The following is an 18,886-nucleotide window of genomic DNA, read 5'->3' as shown; positions in this document are numbered from 1 at the left end:
TTTACCACCTTTCCTGCATACAGGAATGGACCTTTTTTGTGCTCTTAAGGATTGCTCCTTTGAGAAATGACCACACTTCCTGAACTACTTTCCCCTCCACTCTCTCTTTCCATAGCGTGTCTCTCACTATTTTCCTGCGCTCATTGAAGTCAGTTTTCCTGAAGTCAAGCACGTCTGCCCTACTGGCCGATTTCCCTGCCCTATGACAGCTAGAGAATTCAGAACTCAAAGTGCATCAGCTCAGACTTCAGCAACTGGAACAAGTGGCATCATAGTCTTCAGCAGGGCATCGAAGTCTACAACAGGAAATTGGCTTCAACAGCTTGAAAAGAGGAGTCTGTAGGAAGCAAGCAGCTCACGAACCACCCAGCCATGATGCATATACTTGCAACCACAGCCACAGAGCATATAAATCTTGGATTGGACTATTCAGCCATGAGGTGCTGCAAACAGTCTGTCATAGGCTGCAACATCCACCATCTCTTGCAGGTGAAAGGATGCCAACTATCAAGATGCAGCTCACAAAGACATGTCTCTTTACAATGCCTTGTGCAGAAATTGGACCTGAGCACGATGCTTTGTTGTTTCACACAGAGGTCAGATGGCTATCCAGGGATAAAGTGTTGCAATGTATTTATGAACTGAGAACACACCAAATGACAAAGCTAACCTATTTAATGACTTTTTTGCCTCCATTTTCCTGAGCAGGAACTGGATCAGCCACTGCAACTGGGCCCCCCTCAGGCCCCAGGGGAGGCACACCCAGGCCTAGGGTCAGTGAGGATCTAGTCAGGGAACTTGAGGAGGGACTGGACATATTTAAATCAGCTGGTCTGGACAATCTCCACCCCAGAGTGCTGAGGGAATTGGCTGAGGTCATTGCGGGATCCCTGGCACAGCTTTACGAGCACTTGTGGTGCTCTGGTGTGGTGCCAGAGGACTGGAAGAGGGCCAAGGTGGTTCCCATCTTCAAAAAAGGGAGAAAGGAGGACCTGGGAAACTATAGGCCAGTTAGTCTTACCTCAATCCTGGGTGAGCTTTTTGAGAGAATTATCCTGGCACATGTCCACAAGGGGCCAGCGGGGGAGGTTATACTTAGGGGCAACCAACATGGGTTCATTGGAGGCAGGTCCTGTCAGACCAACCTGGTGGCCTTCTATGACCAGGTCACCAAATCCTTAGACACAGGGGTAGCAGTGGACATAGTCTTTCTGGACTTTCGGAAGGCCTTCGACACTGTCTTTCACCCTGTTCTCATCAAAAAACTGGGGGACTGTGTTGTTGACACCTACACAGTCAAATGGGCCGCCAACTGGCTGGAGGGCCGCACCCAGAGAGTGGTGGTGGATGGGTCATTTTCGACCTGGAGGGATGTGGGCAGTGGGGTTGCCCAGGGCTTGGTCCTCCAGCCTGCACCATTCAACATCTTCATCAGTGACTTGGACAAGGGGGTAAAAAGCACCCTGTTCAAATTTGCTGATGACACTAAGGTGTGGGGGGATGTGGGTATGCTAGAAGGGAGGAATAGGCTGCAGTCAGACCTAGACAGGTTACAGGGTTGGGCGGAGGAGAATAGGATGGGACTCAACACTGACAAGTGCAAGGTGCTGCACCTGGGGAGAAAGAAGCAGCAGCATACCTACAGGCTGGGGAACTCCCTTCTCATTAGTGCAGAGGCAGAAAAGGATCTTGGAGTCATCACTGATGCCAAGATGAACATGGGCCAGCAGTGTGGGGATGCAGTCAGGAAGGCCAACAGCACCTTGTCAGGCATCCACAGATGCATCTCAAGCAGGTCCAAGGAGGTGATCCTCCCCCTCTGTATGGCACTGGTCAGGCCGCAGCTGGAGTACTGCTTCCAGTTCTGGGCGCCGCACTTCAAGAGGGATGTGGACAACATGGAGAGGGTCCAGAGGAGGGCCACCCGCATGATCAGGGGGCAGCAGGGCAGGCCCTATGAGAAGAGGCTCCGGGACCTGAACCTGTTCAGCCTCCACAAGAGAAGGCTGAGGGGGGATCTAGTGGCCTGTTACAAACTAGTCGGGGGGATCAGCAGGCATTGGGGGAGTCCCTGTTCCTCTGATAACTACCAGGTGTGACTAGAAATAACGGTCACAAGCTGGGAGAGGGTTGATTTCAGATTAGACATCAGGAGGCGCTACTTCACTGTCAGGGCAGCTAGGAGCTGGAACCAACTTCCAAGCAAAGTGGTGCTGGCTCCTATCCTGGGGGTCTTTAAGACAAGGCTAGACAAACATCTTGCTGGGGTCGTTTGACCCCAGTACTTTTTCCTGCCATGGTAGGGGGTTGGACTTGATGAGCTGTTCCGATCCCTTCTGACCCTAGAAACTATGAAACTGTGAAATAAATTTTCACTTTTTCTGTTGAATTTGAATTTCAGCAATAAAAAGACACTGTGATCCCTATTGGCTTGTGCTTTTGACTTGCTTTGCTGATACTTTTGACAAATGGAATGCTCATTGCAAGGAGCAGAAAGTACTGTTTTTGACCTGTGCAACAAGGTAACTGCATTCAAGAGAAAGCTGGATCTCTGGAAAAGAAAGATCAAAACTGGTTCAAGTGTCCATTCCTGCTGTTAACTGACCTTATTGAAGAAACAGAATCCAAGCTCGCTACAAATTGATAAACTGTCTGCAGAGAAACAGGCATCCCCTTCATATTGGTGAGTACAGTATCTGTGAATTTGAAACTTAACAGGTGTAGGTAATTTAATTAGGTAATTTTAAGTTGTTAGTCTTAAGTCAGGGGTCCCCAAGCTTCTTTTACTGTGGACCAGGAAGCACATTTAAATTAAATTTACATATTCAAGTGTCCAGGTTGTAGTGGTATTGGGCTAGAGGAAAAGGCAGTCAGGACTTGTAGTAGCAATGGTATCTTTTATTATACCAACGGGATTTTTGCAAAAAAAAAAATCTTTAATTGCAAGCTTTCAGGCACAAGCACCCTTCATCTAGCATTGCAGAAAAGATTGTAAAAGTTCTCCTGGGTAGACATGAAAGTTTATATTTCATAAGGTTTCATAGAGGAGTCAATAGATGGAAAACACCTCTGGGCAGTCATTTCATAGCTGATATGAAGCCTCTCACCTCCTGTGTGGATCTGTGATGATGCATATTACCTTGAAGGGGATATCCAATTTTAGCTGATTTTTAAAAAAAATGAAATCTTCATATTTTCCCAAGCAAGAAGCACCTGTGACCCCCTGAAACCTGAGATCCTGCCCCTGCCTTTGTTTAAAGGTAATTCGCATCATCACAGATCCTCACAGGAGCTGAGAGGCTTTATACCAGCTATGAACTGGCTGCCCAGTTTTCCATCTATTGACTCCTCTGTGAAAGGAGGAGTTGGCTCTGCACGTGGGATGCCTGCCAAAGGATTTAGAAGCATCTGAAACCCCGGTCTGCAGTGGAGATACTTAAGGCAGCTGGGCTACTGTGGTTCCTGAATGATTTGAATAGATTTGGACCTAATCTGGCTAATTTGACCTGGCACACGACACATTTTCCTTAAAGGAAGAACAAACAAGCAAACAACCAGCAGCAGCCAGAGCTGGCCACCTCTGCCAAGCACAGTGGTGGCAGGGAGGGGACTAGGGCGAGACCCAGGGGGCCAGCAGAGGCACGAGCACCGCCCCCCGCTGCTGGCACCCCTCGGGCTGGGTGCGCCCGGCTCCGCCCCCGCACGTGGCCGCCCCGCCCCACCCGCGCTGCTGGCACCGCCCCCGGCGCCCGCCCGCTCCGCCCTCGCGCCCGGGATTGGCTGGCGCGGCCGGCGCTGCGGTCCGACTCCCAGCGCCCGCGCCGCGGCTGCCTCCCGCTGCCGGATGCCCGGCAGCAGCCTCCGCTCGGCCGCGGGCTCCGGGCGTCGCCGCCGAGGGCTGCGCGAGCCGGGGGTCGCCGCCGCCTTCGGCCTCGGGGGCAGCGGGCGCCGCCGCGGGCCGCGAACAAAGGCTGGGGCCGCCGCGGGCCCCCGCCCCCGCCATGGCGGGGCTCGGCCTGGGGGGGCTCGGCGCAGCCGTCCGCAGGAGGGGCGGCCCGGCCCGCAACGCCGCCGTGGAGCGCAGGAACCTCATCACGGTCTGCAGGTGACTCGCAGCGCCTGGCCCGGCCGCACCTGCGGGCTCGGGGCGGGGAGCGAAGCGGGAGACTCCGTCCTGACTCAGCTCCTGCGGCTGTCGGCTCCGGAGCGGGGCCCGCAGCACCTCTGAGCTGCGCAGCCCCCGGCAGCCAGCCCGACCGCGGGCGGAAGGGCAGGCCCGCGGTTTGGCCCGATTGTGAGGGGGGGGCGCCTTGGAGATGTGGCGACACACCGGTGCCCGCTCCTCCCGCCGGCCCCGCGGCGCGCCCGCGAGCCGGGCTTGTGTTGGTTGGGGGGGGGGGGGGGTGTTGTGCAGCAGTTGAGCGGTTTGCCATGAAGAGAGCTCCCCTTCTCCCACCGACTTCTCGTGCAGAGCCGCGGGATGAAAACATCACAGCCCCAAACCCCTACCATTGCCAGGGGACACTGCTAAAACCCTCCTTCTCGTGTGGCTGGCGCCGGGCGTCAATGGCAGGCTGCCCCTTCCCAAAGACGGGTGCCAGGAGGAGACTGCGTGTGGAGGCGGCCGGCCCTGCTCCACGCGCCAGTGGAAGCCAGCTGTGGGCTGGTTACGCACTTTCAGGTGCTAGCTTGGGAGCTGGTTGGCTCTCCTTGAAGCTGGAGACATACAAAAAACAAGAACTCTTGATTCCAAAATGATACCTTTTATTAGACCCACTGGAGCTGGAGAGTTATTTTTATGGTGTGAGAATTGCTTTGCATGTGTGGTGGGTCTAAAGGTATTGTGCAGTTAAGCAGTGAATTACATAATAGATGTAATGTGTAGCAGGGGTCAGTGTTGCAGTGTAAGCCCCCCCCCCCACATGCAGGTAAAGGTGCAATGGGATCTAACGCACAATGCATACAAGCCTGCCGTGCCGTGTGTGTAGCAGGAGGCAAGATTGAGGGATCATGCATTAGATCCTGTTGTGCTTTATCACTGGTGCAGGAGGAGCTTAATCTCAGGCTCACTTGAGGGTCTCCCAGCCATGGGGGCACCCCACACACCCCCAGAGCTGGGGGATCACAGCAGCTGCAATCCTTGGGGGTTGGGGGGGCTATGAAACTCCCAAGCCCTGGGGACCAAGGCAGCCTTCATCTCCAGGGCCTGGGAGTTTCACTGTGGGCATGGTGCACCCCTGAGGCTGGGAGCTCTGTCACCTCACAGCGCTCTGGTTGGCAGGGGAGACCCTGCTACACCTGCTCATTAAAGCTTGGTCACAGCCAGTTATAGTGTTAGTGTGCATTTTCAGTGTCTAACTTTATAGCTGTTTGGAGCTTTTTACTGGAGTATAGCCACTCTGCACATGTAGCTGATATTAAGGTAGGACAATTAAGCTATTGAATTACACAGTACCTGTAGGGTATAGAGGGGGCCTAGGTTTCATAGACTGGGTCAGATGCCAGCATCCATCATTTCAATGTCAATTTTTCTTACCTTTAAGATAGATTCCTCCTCCCCCAAAGAAATTAAAAGCTTAAAGTTGACATGATACTTGGTAACTTCTAAAATGCGTATGATTGACTTCACACACTTTTTATGGTAGAACTAGAAGACCTTATCATGTAAATGACGCAAATATTCAACATGTCCACCCATTTTATCAGACCAAGTCTCTTTTTTAAAAGTGCAGAGATATCTGGAAACCAGTAGAATTCCATTTTTACACCTAACTTTGTTTTAGTGCTCAGATCAAATTTGAATGATGACTACAAATACCTTGTAAGCCTTTCTTTGAATTTAAACCAACTGAAACCAGAGAGAGGTTAGTTGTGTTTATCTTCATCTAGGCAGAAGGCAGAGCAGGGTGGCATCATTATGAATTGACTTGTTCGGAGTGTTATGAGCTTTTGCAGGCTGTTGCCTAAATCAGATGTTGACTAAGTAGGCTGTAGTCTACAAAAGCTCATGCCTCTGAACAAGTTAATCTGTAAGGCGCTGTCCTCCCCTGCCTTCTGTCTGACTGAAGATAGGAATATTTTGCCTAACCACCCCCCTCAAAAAAATACTGCCATACCTTTAAGTGCAGCATCTCTATAGAAAGAAGTTATTTCAATTTATGTTGTTTTAGAAATTGCAGCTTTTATGCAGGGATTGAAAGAGGATACCTACTTGATAGTATGAAGTAAGGGCTGTATCCTCATTAGTGAAGTAAAACAGCTGTGTGTTATGGAGAAGCTCAGGACCTACATGCTCTTTTTTTTTTCTTTAGTACTCTCCCCTTTCCACTGACATGCACTCCCTAAATTTTGCTTCTGTTCCTTCCTTGATACTGGCCACCACACTGTTTGCTGAAAGGGAGAAGACTGTATGCACTTGTATGCCAACCTTTTTCCCAGTCCTAACATGCATAGTTCAGGGAAGGCTCCTCTACTGTATAACTTCAGTAGCCTCCCCCCCCACTCTATTGCTACTTGAGAAATCTAGATGTAATAGCAGAGTAAAAGTAACAACATGCATCAGTTTTATCGTTACTAGTGTGTATTAAACAGTAGAAATGAAACTTCCTAGTTGGGAAAGCTGCAAAGGTACTGATACAGCCTGTCCGTAGACTTGGGAAGACGGAAGTTACTTAGTATTGTAACCACGCAGAAATATTTAAAAAAAAAAACGTTGTGCATTCTGTAAAAATTCATAACATACACTTTATTTCACTACTTACTGAGACGAGTTTTCAAGCTATTTACAATTGAATAATATTCTTCAGCTCTGATTTTTTTTATGTACCCATGTTGCGATAAGCAAAAGTGATCCTGGAACATAGGCAAGGAATCTTAGCAATCTGAAGCAATCTAAGTTGTCAAAAACATGCATGAATCAGTGATACCTATAGTGAGTCTCTAAAATGGCAAGCTTTTCTAGAATTAGACTAAACAATTTAATGCTGTGCTGTCTCTTTGGAAGCCTAAAACTAATATTTTCAAAGTACTTTATATTTAAGGGAGGGAAGGAGCAGAAGGAGCATTCATTTTAAGGAAATATGTATATTAAACTTTGACTGTTTTCATTCTTATGGGCTTTTAAGCTTAATTTTTTTTAAATGTTTTCATAAAATCAGTCCTTGCCTACCCACCTTGCCTATTTCAATCAAAAATATTTTTTAGTCTAAAATGATGCTGTTAACATGAGTCAGCCAAACCTTAGAAGTACCACTTTTTCACCACTGGAATTCAGAAGCTGCTAGGAAAAAAAGAAAGTTCATGCAATATCATATATTCAGCCTCCTATTATGGTTATCAATTAAAATTCCTTAAATTATTATTCTGCAAAAGTTGACTGGATTTTTATTGAAGGATGTTATACCATAACTTGTCTGCATTGTTTGCTTTCCAGTTGCATTTTTCTTGTTCTCTTTCACCACTAAGTAAATGATACAACGTGCATTTTTGGACAGGCTTGGGGATCACTTATTTCCCAAGACTGACTGCCCCTTCTGTGTGTTCCCAGTATTATTTACCAGGATGGCCTGTGGAGTTGGAGGAAATTTCTGCAAACCCCTGCTTCAAAAGTTAGGTCCGGCTACTCATGCTGGCAATGTGTATATAGTTTCAGGCATTTACAGTTTTGCAAGGGACAGTCTGTTTCAAACAAACTTGGAAATGCTAGGGGAATCAACTTAAATGTTATGATTTGTTTCCATTGTGTAAGCAAGCATAACAACTTAATTGTTTTGTGTGTAGGAATAGAATCATTGGGATGTAGGGCTGGAAAAGACCTCCTGAGGTCATCTATTCCAGTCTCCTGGTCAAGACAGGATTATCCCTGACTAAACAATTCCAGCCAAATGTCTAACTTGCTCTTAAACACTTCCAGAGATGGAGATTCTACAACTTCTTTAGATTAGCCTAGTGGTTCTCAGCCTTTTTAGACTTGAGGCACAACCTCAAAAAATGCTAACTCTTAGTTTTCACTTGGTTTTTGACTACATAAACATAAAGTAATTCTTCTTTTGCACAGAACTTCAAATGTTTTTTACACTATGGATTCCTGTTTTAAATTGCTGAATTTATTTTGTGAATCTTGTTTGTCCACCTAACAGTGCTAATGTTTTGTGGCATCCAGCATCACCTTTGAACAGATCTCAAGGCACCCTAATTGAGAACCACTTAGGTAGCCTGGTCCAGTGTTTGATCACCATCATTTTCAGAATTCCTCCTAATCTCCAATCCAAATTTCCTCTACTTCATCTTGAGGCTGTTGCTTCTAGACCTGTCTGCTACAGGCATGGAGAAAAGTGCATCTCCATCCTCTATAAATCACCTTTAAGATATTTGAAGACTTACCAAATTCCCCCTTCACTTTTCTCTTTTCTAGACTAAATAACCCTAGTTCTTTCAGCCTGTCCTCGTAAGGCATGCTCCCCAGGCCTTTAATGACTTTTGTCCTGCTGCCTTGAACTCTTTCCAATCTGTCCATATCTTTCTTGATATGTGGGGCCTCAAACTGGATGTGGCTACACCAGTGCTGAATAGTGGAAGAATGACTTTCTTTGATTTGCAAGTGACACTCCTGTTAGTACAACCCAGTATGCTGTTGGCTTTTTTTGGCAACAAGAGCACACTTGGATCATATTCAGCTTATGTCCTACTGTAACCCCCCTCTCCCCACTCCTCCTCCTTCTCTGCAGTACTGCAGCCTAGCTAGTCATTCCTCAGTCTGTATTTATGTATGCAGTTGTTCCTTCTCAACTATAAGACTTTGCACTTAATTGAATCTTATCTGGTTGGTTTTTGGACCATTTTTCCAGTCTGTCTAGTCTTTCCTGTGGTTCCAAACCCCTAACCTGTCTGCAACTTCCACCGAGCCTCGTGTCATCTCCAAATTTGCACTCCATCATATAATTCAGATATTTAATGTAGATATTAAACATTACCGGATCCAGGACAGACCCCTGTGGAACCCCACTTGCGACCTCATCCTAACTAGACATTGAGCCCTTGATGACTACTTATTAAGCACCCGAACAGTTTTGTATGCTTCTATCAGTACTTGAGTCAAGTTTGCATTTCCTTAGCTTATTAATGAGAATGTTGTAGGAGACTGTATCACCAGCCTTGCTAACATAAAGGTATATCACAATTGCTGCTATTTTCCCCCATCTACAGAGGCTGTCACCTTATCATAGAGGGAAATCGGGTTGCTCAGGCATGACTTTTCAGGTAGTTGAAGTTCAAGCAGTTATGTTTTTAGGCTTATTTTTTCCAGTGGTATTGCTTAAAATAGTCAGAATTTTTTGAAGATATCCTTATAGCCCCAATGCTTTGCTGTCAAATTCTCTTTCTCTCTGTGGTGGACAAAGATTTCCATTGCTGGGGCTCCTTGTAGCCTTGGTAGGTTTCTAGTTCTCTTGTGATGGGTAGTTTGTGCAGGGTATTCTAGGTGGAACAAGCTTCCTTGGGGGGTCTTTCCTGGGTCTGGTTAATTTAATATCTTTGTTCATTATTTGAATCATAGAATTGAGTGCAAATTTGTGTAGGAGATACCACCAGTCTGGGTGAAATCTCAGACACTCTAGAGCAGCAGTTCCCAGCCTTGGGGTCACAACCCCATTTGGGACTGCAACAATAAATAATGGGGTTGCAGAGATGCTTGACAGTGTTAACCAATTAGGATTAATATCCTTCCTGTTTATAAATATATAACTCTTGTGCTTGGCAGTTATTTGTCCGTGCATGATAGTTGCATCTTCCACACAAGGTGCTTGAACATTTCAGGAAGCTAACATAAAATCAGTGTGTTGATACTGATGGGTTGAAACTTGTTTAACATGACTGAGAAATCTGACATGGATGCTTTGAGCTCTAGCGGAAAAATTAATGACAGGAATTAGAACAAGAAACAAAAGGAGTGCAATTTGACGAATTCTTCCTTGTTGATCTTCTCTGCCTCATTCTGGGGTTGCAAAAATTTTCCAATGTTTAAATGGGGTTGTGGTGAGGATATGGTTGGGAAGCCCTGCCCTAGGGGGTGTTGCTGCCATCATGAGCTACTTTCAAGTAGTGTCAGGGTAGGTGGCAAGGATTATAAACATGATGCACTTTGATTGTCCACATGTACAGCGTCTTCCCAGGTTGGATGTGCTTCAAATCCTACCCCTGTTCTTTCTGAGCATGGGGAGGGACAGACTGGTACCAGGCCCACCACTTTCTCATTCCTGTCCATGGCCAGAAAAATAGGCAGCTGTGAGGTGGGGTGCAGGAGTCTGTCTAGCAAGCTGCCACTGGGGAGGGAACATTATGTGCTGAGATGGTCTTCCAGGGCAACAAGCACATCTGCAGGGAGGGCAGCTTTCACTTCAACCAAGAGACTAGTCATTGTCAGCATCCTGCCATTTCTGTGAAGAGGGGGTGAAGGAGACTCTAGTCCATGCTTTTCTGAACTGTCCCTGACTGTGGTTACTCTTTTGCTGCCTTCACAGCCCTCTTTAACACACTGACCATAGACTTCTTTAAGACTGAGTACATGTTCTCTATCCTGTACCAAGTAGCCTAAGGAAGTGTAACCTTCTGGGCCAGGCCAAGATAACGACCCTGAAAAACTGCAGAGGAAGGCTTTTGGGGCCTGGCTTCAATGACACATGCTCTCCAGCTCTTCTGCTTGGTCATGTTTGTGTGTGGATATTGCATCATACAACAAAATGTGGACCTGTTTGTGTTGTGCCCACTCTGCAAGGTGGAAGACAGACAGCTGGTCTTAAATGTGTAATGCCATGATGATCTTCAAAATGAGGGATTTCCAAGCTCTAGTGATGTGTGAGTGTTTTTATTACTGCCAGGTATTTTATGCATGGCCCCTTTGTTGGCCATTTACATTTACACTTTCATCTCTTTGTTTTTCATCTTTTTAGAATTTTTTAAAAATCAAAAAATGTTCCCCTCCTTTACCTCAGTGTTTATGGTCTTGGCACTGGCTTTGACTATCAAGGTTATTGTTAGAAGAGTTGATTTGAGTGCCTTCTTTCATCCAGAAAATAGAGATGGGAGTTGTTTTTTTGGGGGGTTTATTTTATTTATTTCCTAGATCTAACTGATATAACATTCAGACAAAGGGTCCTGTAGGATTATATTGGGAATTCTCCTTATACTAGAGACTGTATCCATATTCTCTGGTGAGTGGTCTCAAAAAAAGAAACTCCCATTTTGGTGCTTGTATTATGTTAGAGCAGGGGTGGGAAAAATATGACCTGTGGTCTGGATCCAGCCTGCCAACTGACTGTATCTGGCCTTTGGCTTGGGGCTGCAAAGTTATAGGATCCAGCCTGTAGGGAGCCAGTGGTTCCAGCTGCTGTGTTTTGCCAGGCAGGCAGTCACATCCTGGCCCCATCTACAGCTTACACCATCTCCCACCCCATGTGCCAGAAGCAGCACTGGATGCATGCTGGCATCGGTTGTGGGTGCTGCCTTTAGATTCCCAGCAGGGATCAGGGTGGCAGTGTGGGACTGCAGCTAACATGCTGATGCAGCAGGATCACCCGTAACCTGGGAGGATGCCATAATCCCCAGGGGGAAGCTGCCACCTGCATCTGATGCTGGTGTTCTCCCAGTGTTGCTTCCACCTCCTGGGCCCACAGCTGGTGAGAGCTGCGCTGTAGGTGCTGGATGGTTGGGGGTGGAGGGGGCAAAGGGAAGGGGGAGACTAAAAGAGGCAGCCATGCCCATTACAAGGGGCAGTGGCTGGTGCTGCATACCAGGCAAAAGCAGGACCCAGCAATGGGCATGTTAGCTGTTTCTGGGGCCCTTCTGGCTGTGGCTCCCCAAGGCTTGTACTGGGGCTGCCCTGTGGCTCTTCTTCAGTGCTACGGCCCCATGCCACCTCCAGGCCACCCCAGGTCTGCAGTGATGGTGGTGGCAGTGGGGAGGAGTTAGAGGGCAGTGCTGGTGCAGGTTCCAGACAGCTGCAGCCAGAAGGGCCCCAGCAATGGCAAGTGCACATGCTGCTGGGTACTGCTTTTGCCTGGCACCCAGCACGGGCTGCTGCTGCTGATCATGGGCAGGGCTGACTCCCTCTGTCTCCCCCTTCCCTACCCCTTTTCTCCCCATAACTGTCACGCAGCTTACAGCAGCTCCCAACCTGTCCACCAGAAGCAGCACTGGGTGGTTGCCACCATCAGCTGTGGATACAGGTGGCAGTTTCCCCTTGGGGATTGGCACATCTTCCCAAGCCCTTCTTTGGGTTAGGAGGGTGGGCTGGAGGCTGAATCTGCTGAAGCTGCTGCCTGTGCCCACACCAGCTCCCCTCCCCTCCTCTTCCCTACAGCCCCATCCCACATAGGGAGGTTTGGTGAAGTGGTGTGTGCATGGGGGAGGGCTGCTGACCCAGCCCACGACACCTCCCCAAAACTCCCTATGTGACCTGCAGGCCCAAATAATTGTCCACCTCCGCTTTAGATGCTTTGAGGCTAATGCATGAACCAATGTCCAATGTGTAACTGTGCATTGTTTCTTATTTGAGAGAGGTTTGAACAGAGGAAAGCATTAAGATTTGGAATATTGTACAAGTAGCTCTCTTAAATTGGTAGTTCCTATTGATTCAGGCAGCTTTGGGTCCCTAGAAATAAAAATGACATCTCCCAAGGCATCCAGGTGAGAGCTGTAGTGTTTCAAATATGTTTATTTTAAAGCAGATGTTTAACTTGACTCACAAAGAGCAACCTTACATCTCTGCTTTGCGGAGAGTTTTCTGGCAAAGTGACCTGAATATTTGAGAAACTGATACAGTCCCATTTTTTAATTCAAAGTCTGTCCATCAGCAGAGAACCATCAGAAGGACCTGTCAGGACCATGGAGTTCAGATTAGTGCCAGTGGTGTAGAGTCTCAACAATGAAAAGGAGGGTTCATGAATTTTAACTTTCTGAAAATGTTAATGCTAAGTATTGTTGGATTTCAACACATTGGTGCAATTATGATACCGCAGAACTCAAAACGAGTGTCACTGGATTAGAGATGTCCCAAAGACTGAAATTCCAAGTATAGGAGTTGGTGTAACAGTGCTCTGTCCTGATAGTGAGCATGTTTTTTTTTTTGTTTTTTGTTTTTTTTTTTTAAGAGGAACACAGACAAAAATTAGTGTGAGCAGTGTGATTCTCACTTCCAAGCTCTATATGGTCTAAAGCAGTGGTTCTCAACCTTTTTTTGTACCAGGACCCATTTGTAAGCATTGATTGCCAGTCCCAACCCAGTAAATAGTTTAAGTAGAAAACAGTCACCTGGTTCTGCCAGTGCCCCTCAGTCCTGACCCACAACCCCCCAAACACCCCAGCCCTGCTGGTGCCCCTCATTCCCAACCCAATGCCCCCAGGTCCCAGAACCCCAGTGTATGGGGCAGGGGATGTGTGGGGAATGAGGGGCACATGCCCCCCCCTGGATTTTTGCACCCACAGCAGGTATGGGGCTGTAGCCTGGCTGGACCAGCATGGGCAGGAGCTGCCTCTGCTGCCCATTGGGTGGGGCTTGGTGCAGAAGTGGTGGGGGAGGGGGCAAGACTCATTGCTTCCCCTGCCACTGGAACCCCTGTGCCAGCCATGCCACCAGCAGTGCAAAGAGTAATAGGGATAAGGGTTGCACTGCCCTCACCTTTTCCTGCTGCCAGTCATTTATGCACAAGGTTGCAGCTCTGCCCCTCTGCCATGGCCCAGCCACTACTGCCACTCCCCTCAGACCACAGCTGTACCCCAGAGAGGAGGTGGAGTGGTGGGCAGTGTTGCCTGTGTCTTCCCACCTCCTGATGTGTCATCTATGCCCCTGCTTCCTATCCCATAGACTTACCTGTGGGGAGTTGTGGGAACTGCTCTCCATGCTGCCTGATTACTACATGCATGTATAAGCATGCACATGCATGTGGTACCCCCTGCCTGATCACTTTTCCTCCCACTCACCCCTGCTCAAAGCAGCCCCTTGCTGGTTGGAACTACCACCCTGCAAGAGGAAATCCACATTTTTCTCCTTTAAAGGAAAATCCATTTTTAAAGTTTGTTTATCCCTTTTTTCTAAAGTTTGTGACCCTTTCATATATCCTTGTGACCCACTTTTGGCTTGCGACCCACAGGTTGAGAAATGCTGCTCTAAAACAGCCAGTTTCAGAATGGGCCTCTTAAAAATCTCTGATATATTTGGCATAAAAGTCCCCCAGTGTGAAAACTGAGAAGGAACACAAGTGTATTATGAAACTCTCAATGAATCCAGAAAGGGAGTGAGGATGGGTAGAAGTGATTTTTGCAGAATTATTTTACCATAGCAACTTCTCTAACCCTCAAAGGAGTGCAGCATTAGAGGATGCAGAGGTGGCTGAAAGACACGCTCGTCCCACCGTGCAAGAGGTTGTAGGTTCTATTTTTGCCTTTCAAAGGTGTAGCATAGACTCGTGCCCGAAGTTGCCTAATAGCACAATAGAGGGGCATGAACTAGGGAGCAAACAAAAAAGGGGGAAACAAATTGGACTCCATTGTGGTAGATTGGAAAGGTGTAACCCCTGAATAAGATGTAGAGTAAACTTAGAATTTTTTAGCACTTACCATTCTCTCTTTCCCTAGCACTTGAGGAGAGGTTTAAGGAATTAAACCTTCCTCTATATAGTTCTGTACAACATGATCAGAAATGTCATGCATTTAAGGATAACATGGGAGAAATCTCACTTCATAGAACTAAATAACTGATCCTCAACGTTTGTGATGTCTATTAACAGATGCCATCTTCTTCCCAAATTGAGTAACAATTACTATCCATCTAGTAGTAATAACTTTAGCAAAAATGTTACCATTAAGTCAAATAGTATGATGGGTCTGTACCCTCGTTTGGTTCTGAGCTGACCAGAATTATTTTTTTTTTGGTGAGGGTTTATTTTTTTTGTTTTTAAATAAAGAAAGAGAAGTTGGACTAATTTGGAGAATTCCTGAGAGTTTTAAAAAATTAACAGGAGAAGTTACGAGCCTCAGGTGCTTATGTTGGTGCCAATTTTTTAAACTGTCATGGGGAAGATTAAAACTTAGTTTCCTCATATTTACTCTTTGGTTTTGTGATTCTTTTTGTTTGCATTTATTTCCATATATTTATTTTCTTATTTATTTATGTTTGTTTTTAGGGACACTTGCATTGGTTGCTGTCCAGTCTTTACACTTGCATTGGTTGCTGTCCAGTCTTTATCCTTAACAGAATTCTTTGTAGAAAAGATGTCTTGGTTAAAGTTTCAACATATCTGCCCTTCTAATCAGTTTGGGATTGGGGTATGTGTCTTAAGCAGGGAAGGTGATTTTGCTTTACTAAAAGCATGTAGAGACCATGCTGCAAATTTGGTTCCCCTTCTCCAGGACAGCAAGCAAGCAGGGATGGAGTCTGCTTGCTGCCCTGGGGGGCAGGGGCACAGCCTCTTCATGGAAAAGCCAGCTCTAGGCCATGATGCGATGCCCGAAAAATCTCTCCCCACTCCTCCCCCCTCTGCCTTCAAAAAACAAGGTATGTATTTTCAGGGGGAGGGTGCAGTATGCAAGAAAATAGGTATATTGTGCTTTTCTTTTTTTGCTGGGTTTCAATAGTTTTTCAAGGAAAAACTAGTGCCTTCCATTCTAAGCATCTTTGGGATGCTCCCAGTTTTTATTTCTGTCCTGAGTACCATTGCTGTATTTGCTAATGAACCTGTCTTTAGTGCCATACCTTAACAATATGTGCCTTTGTCAGTTTGCTCTCTCTGTTTTGTAGTTTAAGGTACAGGTGACAGCTACATTTCAAAGTGTTAATGTAAAAGATTATAATTATTAATATTTTGCATGGCATATGTAGTAACATATTCTGAACTATTAATATAGAATATACATATATGTATATACACATTAATCGGGGAGCCTCATTTCCCATTTTACATTGCAGCAGGGGGTTGATCATGCAAGAGGATTGGATACACAAATAGACACCTGGGTAGAGTTATTGTTTGGGTTTATGGCAGTTTATCATATTGTTTCTGTATTTATGACTCTTCCAAAATTAAAATAGAAGTATCTCTTATTTGTAACTTCGTAAGTGTGGGATAGCTTTGAGGAAACTATTCATTTATTGCTGCTGTTGAAGTAATATTGTTGTAGTGAAAATCACTGAACATAGGCTTAAAAAGGAATTGAGTGGGAAAATTCTTTCCTATTTACTGATGGCTAGTAAAAAGATAAGGAGGGACTTAAGCACTGATATTGCTGGAGGATTATACCTTGACTGTTTTTCCTTCAAGCGCTACAAATTATACAAGCTTGCAAAAAAAAAAAAAAAAAAAAAAAAAAGGTCATTTTCCTCGGCATGCTACAGATGACCCAGAGTCCGGGCAGCTTCTGCCAGCAGGTGACCCAGAGTCCGGGCAGCTTCTGCCAGCAGCCTGGAGGCTCGGCTGCATGGGCTCCACAGCCTGGGCACCAGTTCCATGGCTGCAGCAGCTGTGTCTGCCAGGGAGGGGCCTAGGGCAGCACAACCCTGGCTCCTCCCCCACTGTCCACCCAGAGGCACATGTGCAGCTGCCACCACCATGGAGCCAGTGCCAGGATTGTGGAGCATGGCACAGCTGCTTGCAGCCTTCTAGCTGCCTCCTACATCTGCCCAGAGCCTGGGCTGGCTGTGAAAGGCAGCCAGGAGGTTGCAAATAGCTGTATTGGGATGCAGAGCCCTAGCACCGGCTCCGTGGCGGCACTGGGCTCACACGTGGCTTGCAGCACATGGCAGGGAAGGGGCTGAGGCAGTGCAACCCTGGCCCTTCCCCCGCTGTCATCCTGGAGGCATGTGTGCAGCCACTGCCAGCAATGAGGATCAGGACTATAGCAGCTTTCCCATAGCTAGCATGCCAAGTCAAGGTGTGGGTAGAGGTTGGGGTGATTTTGGCACTCCTGCCAAAAACATTGCTGACCCCCAGGTTAAATAACGCATATTGCATTAAGTGAAAACTGTGGAGAGGAATGAGGAAGAGACTGAGATCTTGTACTGGAGGGGTAGAAGAAATAAGAACAAACCCTTATAGCTTTCATACTCTTCTGTGTTTCAAAGTCTGTCCTTTCATAGTTGAGGCAGAGAAAGGTGAATAGTACAGGCATAACTAAATTCTGTCAAAATTGACCAGTTGTGTCTGAACGTCAGTGTGATTTTTTTCTTTTTTTTTTTTTTTGAGAGAAGGGCCTCATTTAGTACACCTTTACCTCCAGTTTTATATTAATAACATTTTTTTGAAGTGCCAGATTCCATTCTTGGGGAATGTGTATGTCTGAGTGAAGATTTAATAGTAAATTAATTTTTGAGATAAAATGAGAGCTTTAATGAAGATGGCTCATGTATTCTTTTTAAGAGATGGAAAGATGGATTCCTTGTTCAGGTCTGTGATACGTGTCAACATCATATTCTAGGAATATTCTTTTGTGTCTCACCTGTTGATTGCTCCATGAAGGGAATTTTGAGAAAAGGCTGGTTATTCTTTTGAAAATGCCATCTCTCTGGCTAAGATCACTAAAGGACATAACGCGGGTGTTCTTTGATGACAGAACTTAGTCTCCATCTTCAGTAAGCTATTTCAAACTTCCTTTCAAAGTTATGGGGAAAAAAAGAAGAAATATGACTCTTTTTTTCATGTAGACAGGACATCTGTAAAACATTAAGTATATAATTAAAGTTGATGATTAACAGTATTTTCTGGGCTATTTTTCATTGTACAATAGATGGTTGAGAACTATTCTGGTTGCATGCTGTATGGGATATGAATGTGTACATTACTCCTTTTCTATATAATATGCTGTGCCCTTCAGTGTGGAGGAAGAAAACTGTCTTTGAAGTTGATAATTATCTTGTTCTTTTTTAGGTTTTCAGTCAAGACTCTGATTGATCGTTCCTGTTTTGAGACTATTGATGATTCTTCCCCTGAATTTAATAATTTTGCAGCTATTCTGGAACAGATTCTAAGTCATCGACTGAAAGGTACATTAATAACTGTATTGCTTACGTTCAAGGAAGAGGAGGGACAACTAAGAAACTGAAGGTTGGGAATGACTTTGTTCTAGATGGATTTGTTTAATCTAAGTATTCTATGCATCTGGGACTGCTTTGCTGCCAAAAGAATGTGCGCTCTCTTTCTTAATTCCATTAAACTCTGCCTCCTTCACCAGTGTAGCCCTTGTAGCTGATCCTGTTAAAAAGTTAATGAAAGGTGTTTATATGAGACCTTTCTACATAGGAAATCTTTTAGACGGAAGACTTTGGCAACCTTTTGGATGCCTGGTGTGAAAAAAGTAGAGGCTGCCTTGGGACTGACAACTCTACCTGGATGCCCTCTGGAGGCCTGCTTTCTGGTGCTCTGAGCTTGTAAGACTTGTAGTTTCCTCGGATAATGAGGGATTCACAACTAGAGAAACTGTTTTTCTTTTGGTTGCTTCAAGTCCAAGGAGAGCTTATGCTAAATGACTTACTGAGCTTGGCCTAGATAGTCTCTGGGGATGCCTTGTGGCAGAGTCTAAATTTCTGCTTCTGCTCATATTCACGGCTTGTTTCTTTTTCATACAGATCTGTTTCATGCTTTCTCTAAAAGGAGGGAGGGAGAGGGTGCTCTCACAGGAGCACCAAGGTGTCCTGTGCCTTGGAAGCAAAAGGAACTGAGCTGCCAATCAGCCGGGCAGCTCAGGTGCCGGTTGCCAGGGCAACCAGGCAGGTCAGGTGGCCAGAAGGGGGCAGGGCCGGGCCTTTATAAACAGCCCAGGCCGGAGCCTGACTAGCAGTTCTCCTCTGGCGGCCGCAGGAGCGAGAGCTCTGCGGCTGAGCTGAGCGGCCGGAGTCAGCGGT

General features: G+C 46.3%; 1 protein-coding gene across 5 annotated transcripts in view; it reads left to right on the top strand.

Annotated features, from left to right (window-relative positions):
- The first annotated feature begins 3,776 nt into the window (after positions 1-3,776).
- The window catches only part of RUNDC3B (RUN domain containing 3B), an 87,232-nt gene continuing 72,122 nt past the window's right edge, over positions 3,777-18,886 (top strand). For 4 of the 5 annotated variants that reach the window (XM_090047182.1, XM_090047179.1, XM_090047180.1 and 1 more), the window contains exons 1-2: positions 3,777-4,105; positions 17,913-18,028. In XM_090047182.1, the coding sequence (XP_089903308.1) occupies positions 4,002-4,105; positions 17,913-18,028 (220 nt within the window). In that variant the 5' untranslated portion in view covers positions 3,777-4,001. Of the gene's footprint in view, positions 4,106-15,357; positions 15,548-17,912; positions 18,029-18,886 lie in introns of those variants that run through there. The other variant, XM_090047181.1, reaches the window with a different exon arrangement.

Source organism: Crocodylus siamensis, chromosome 5, assembly GCF_052110815.1.
Source record: "Crocodylus siamensis isolate JL-2025a chromosome 5, ASM5211081v1, whole genome shotgun sequence".
Taxonomy (NCBI): Eukaryota; Metazoa; Chordata; order Crocodylia; family Crocodylidae; genus Crocodylus; species Crocodylus siamensis.
The sequence above is the reverse complement of the archived record's forward strand: the minus strand, read 5'-3'. Positions and strand labels throughout refer to the sequence as shown.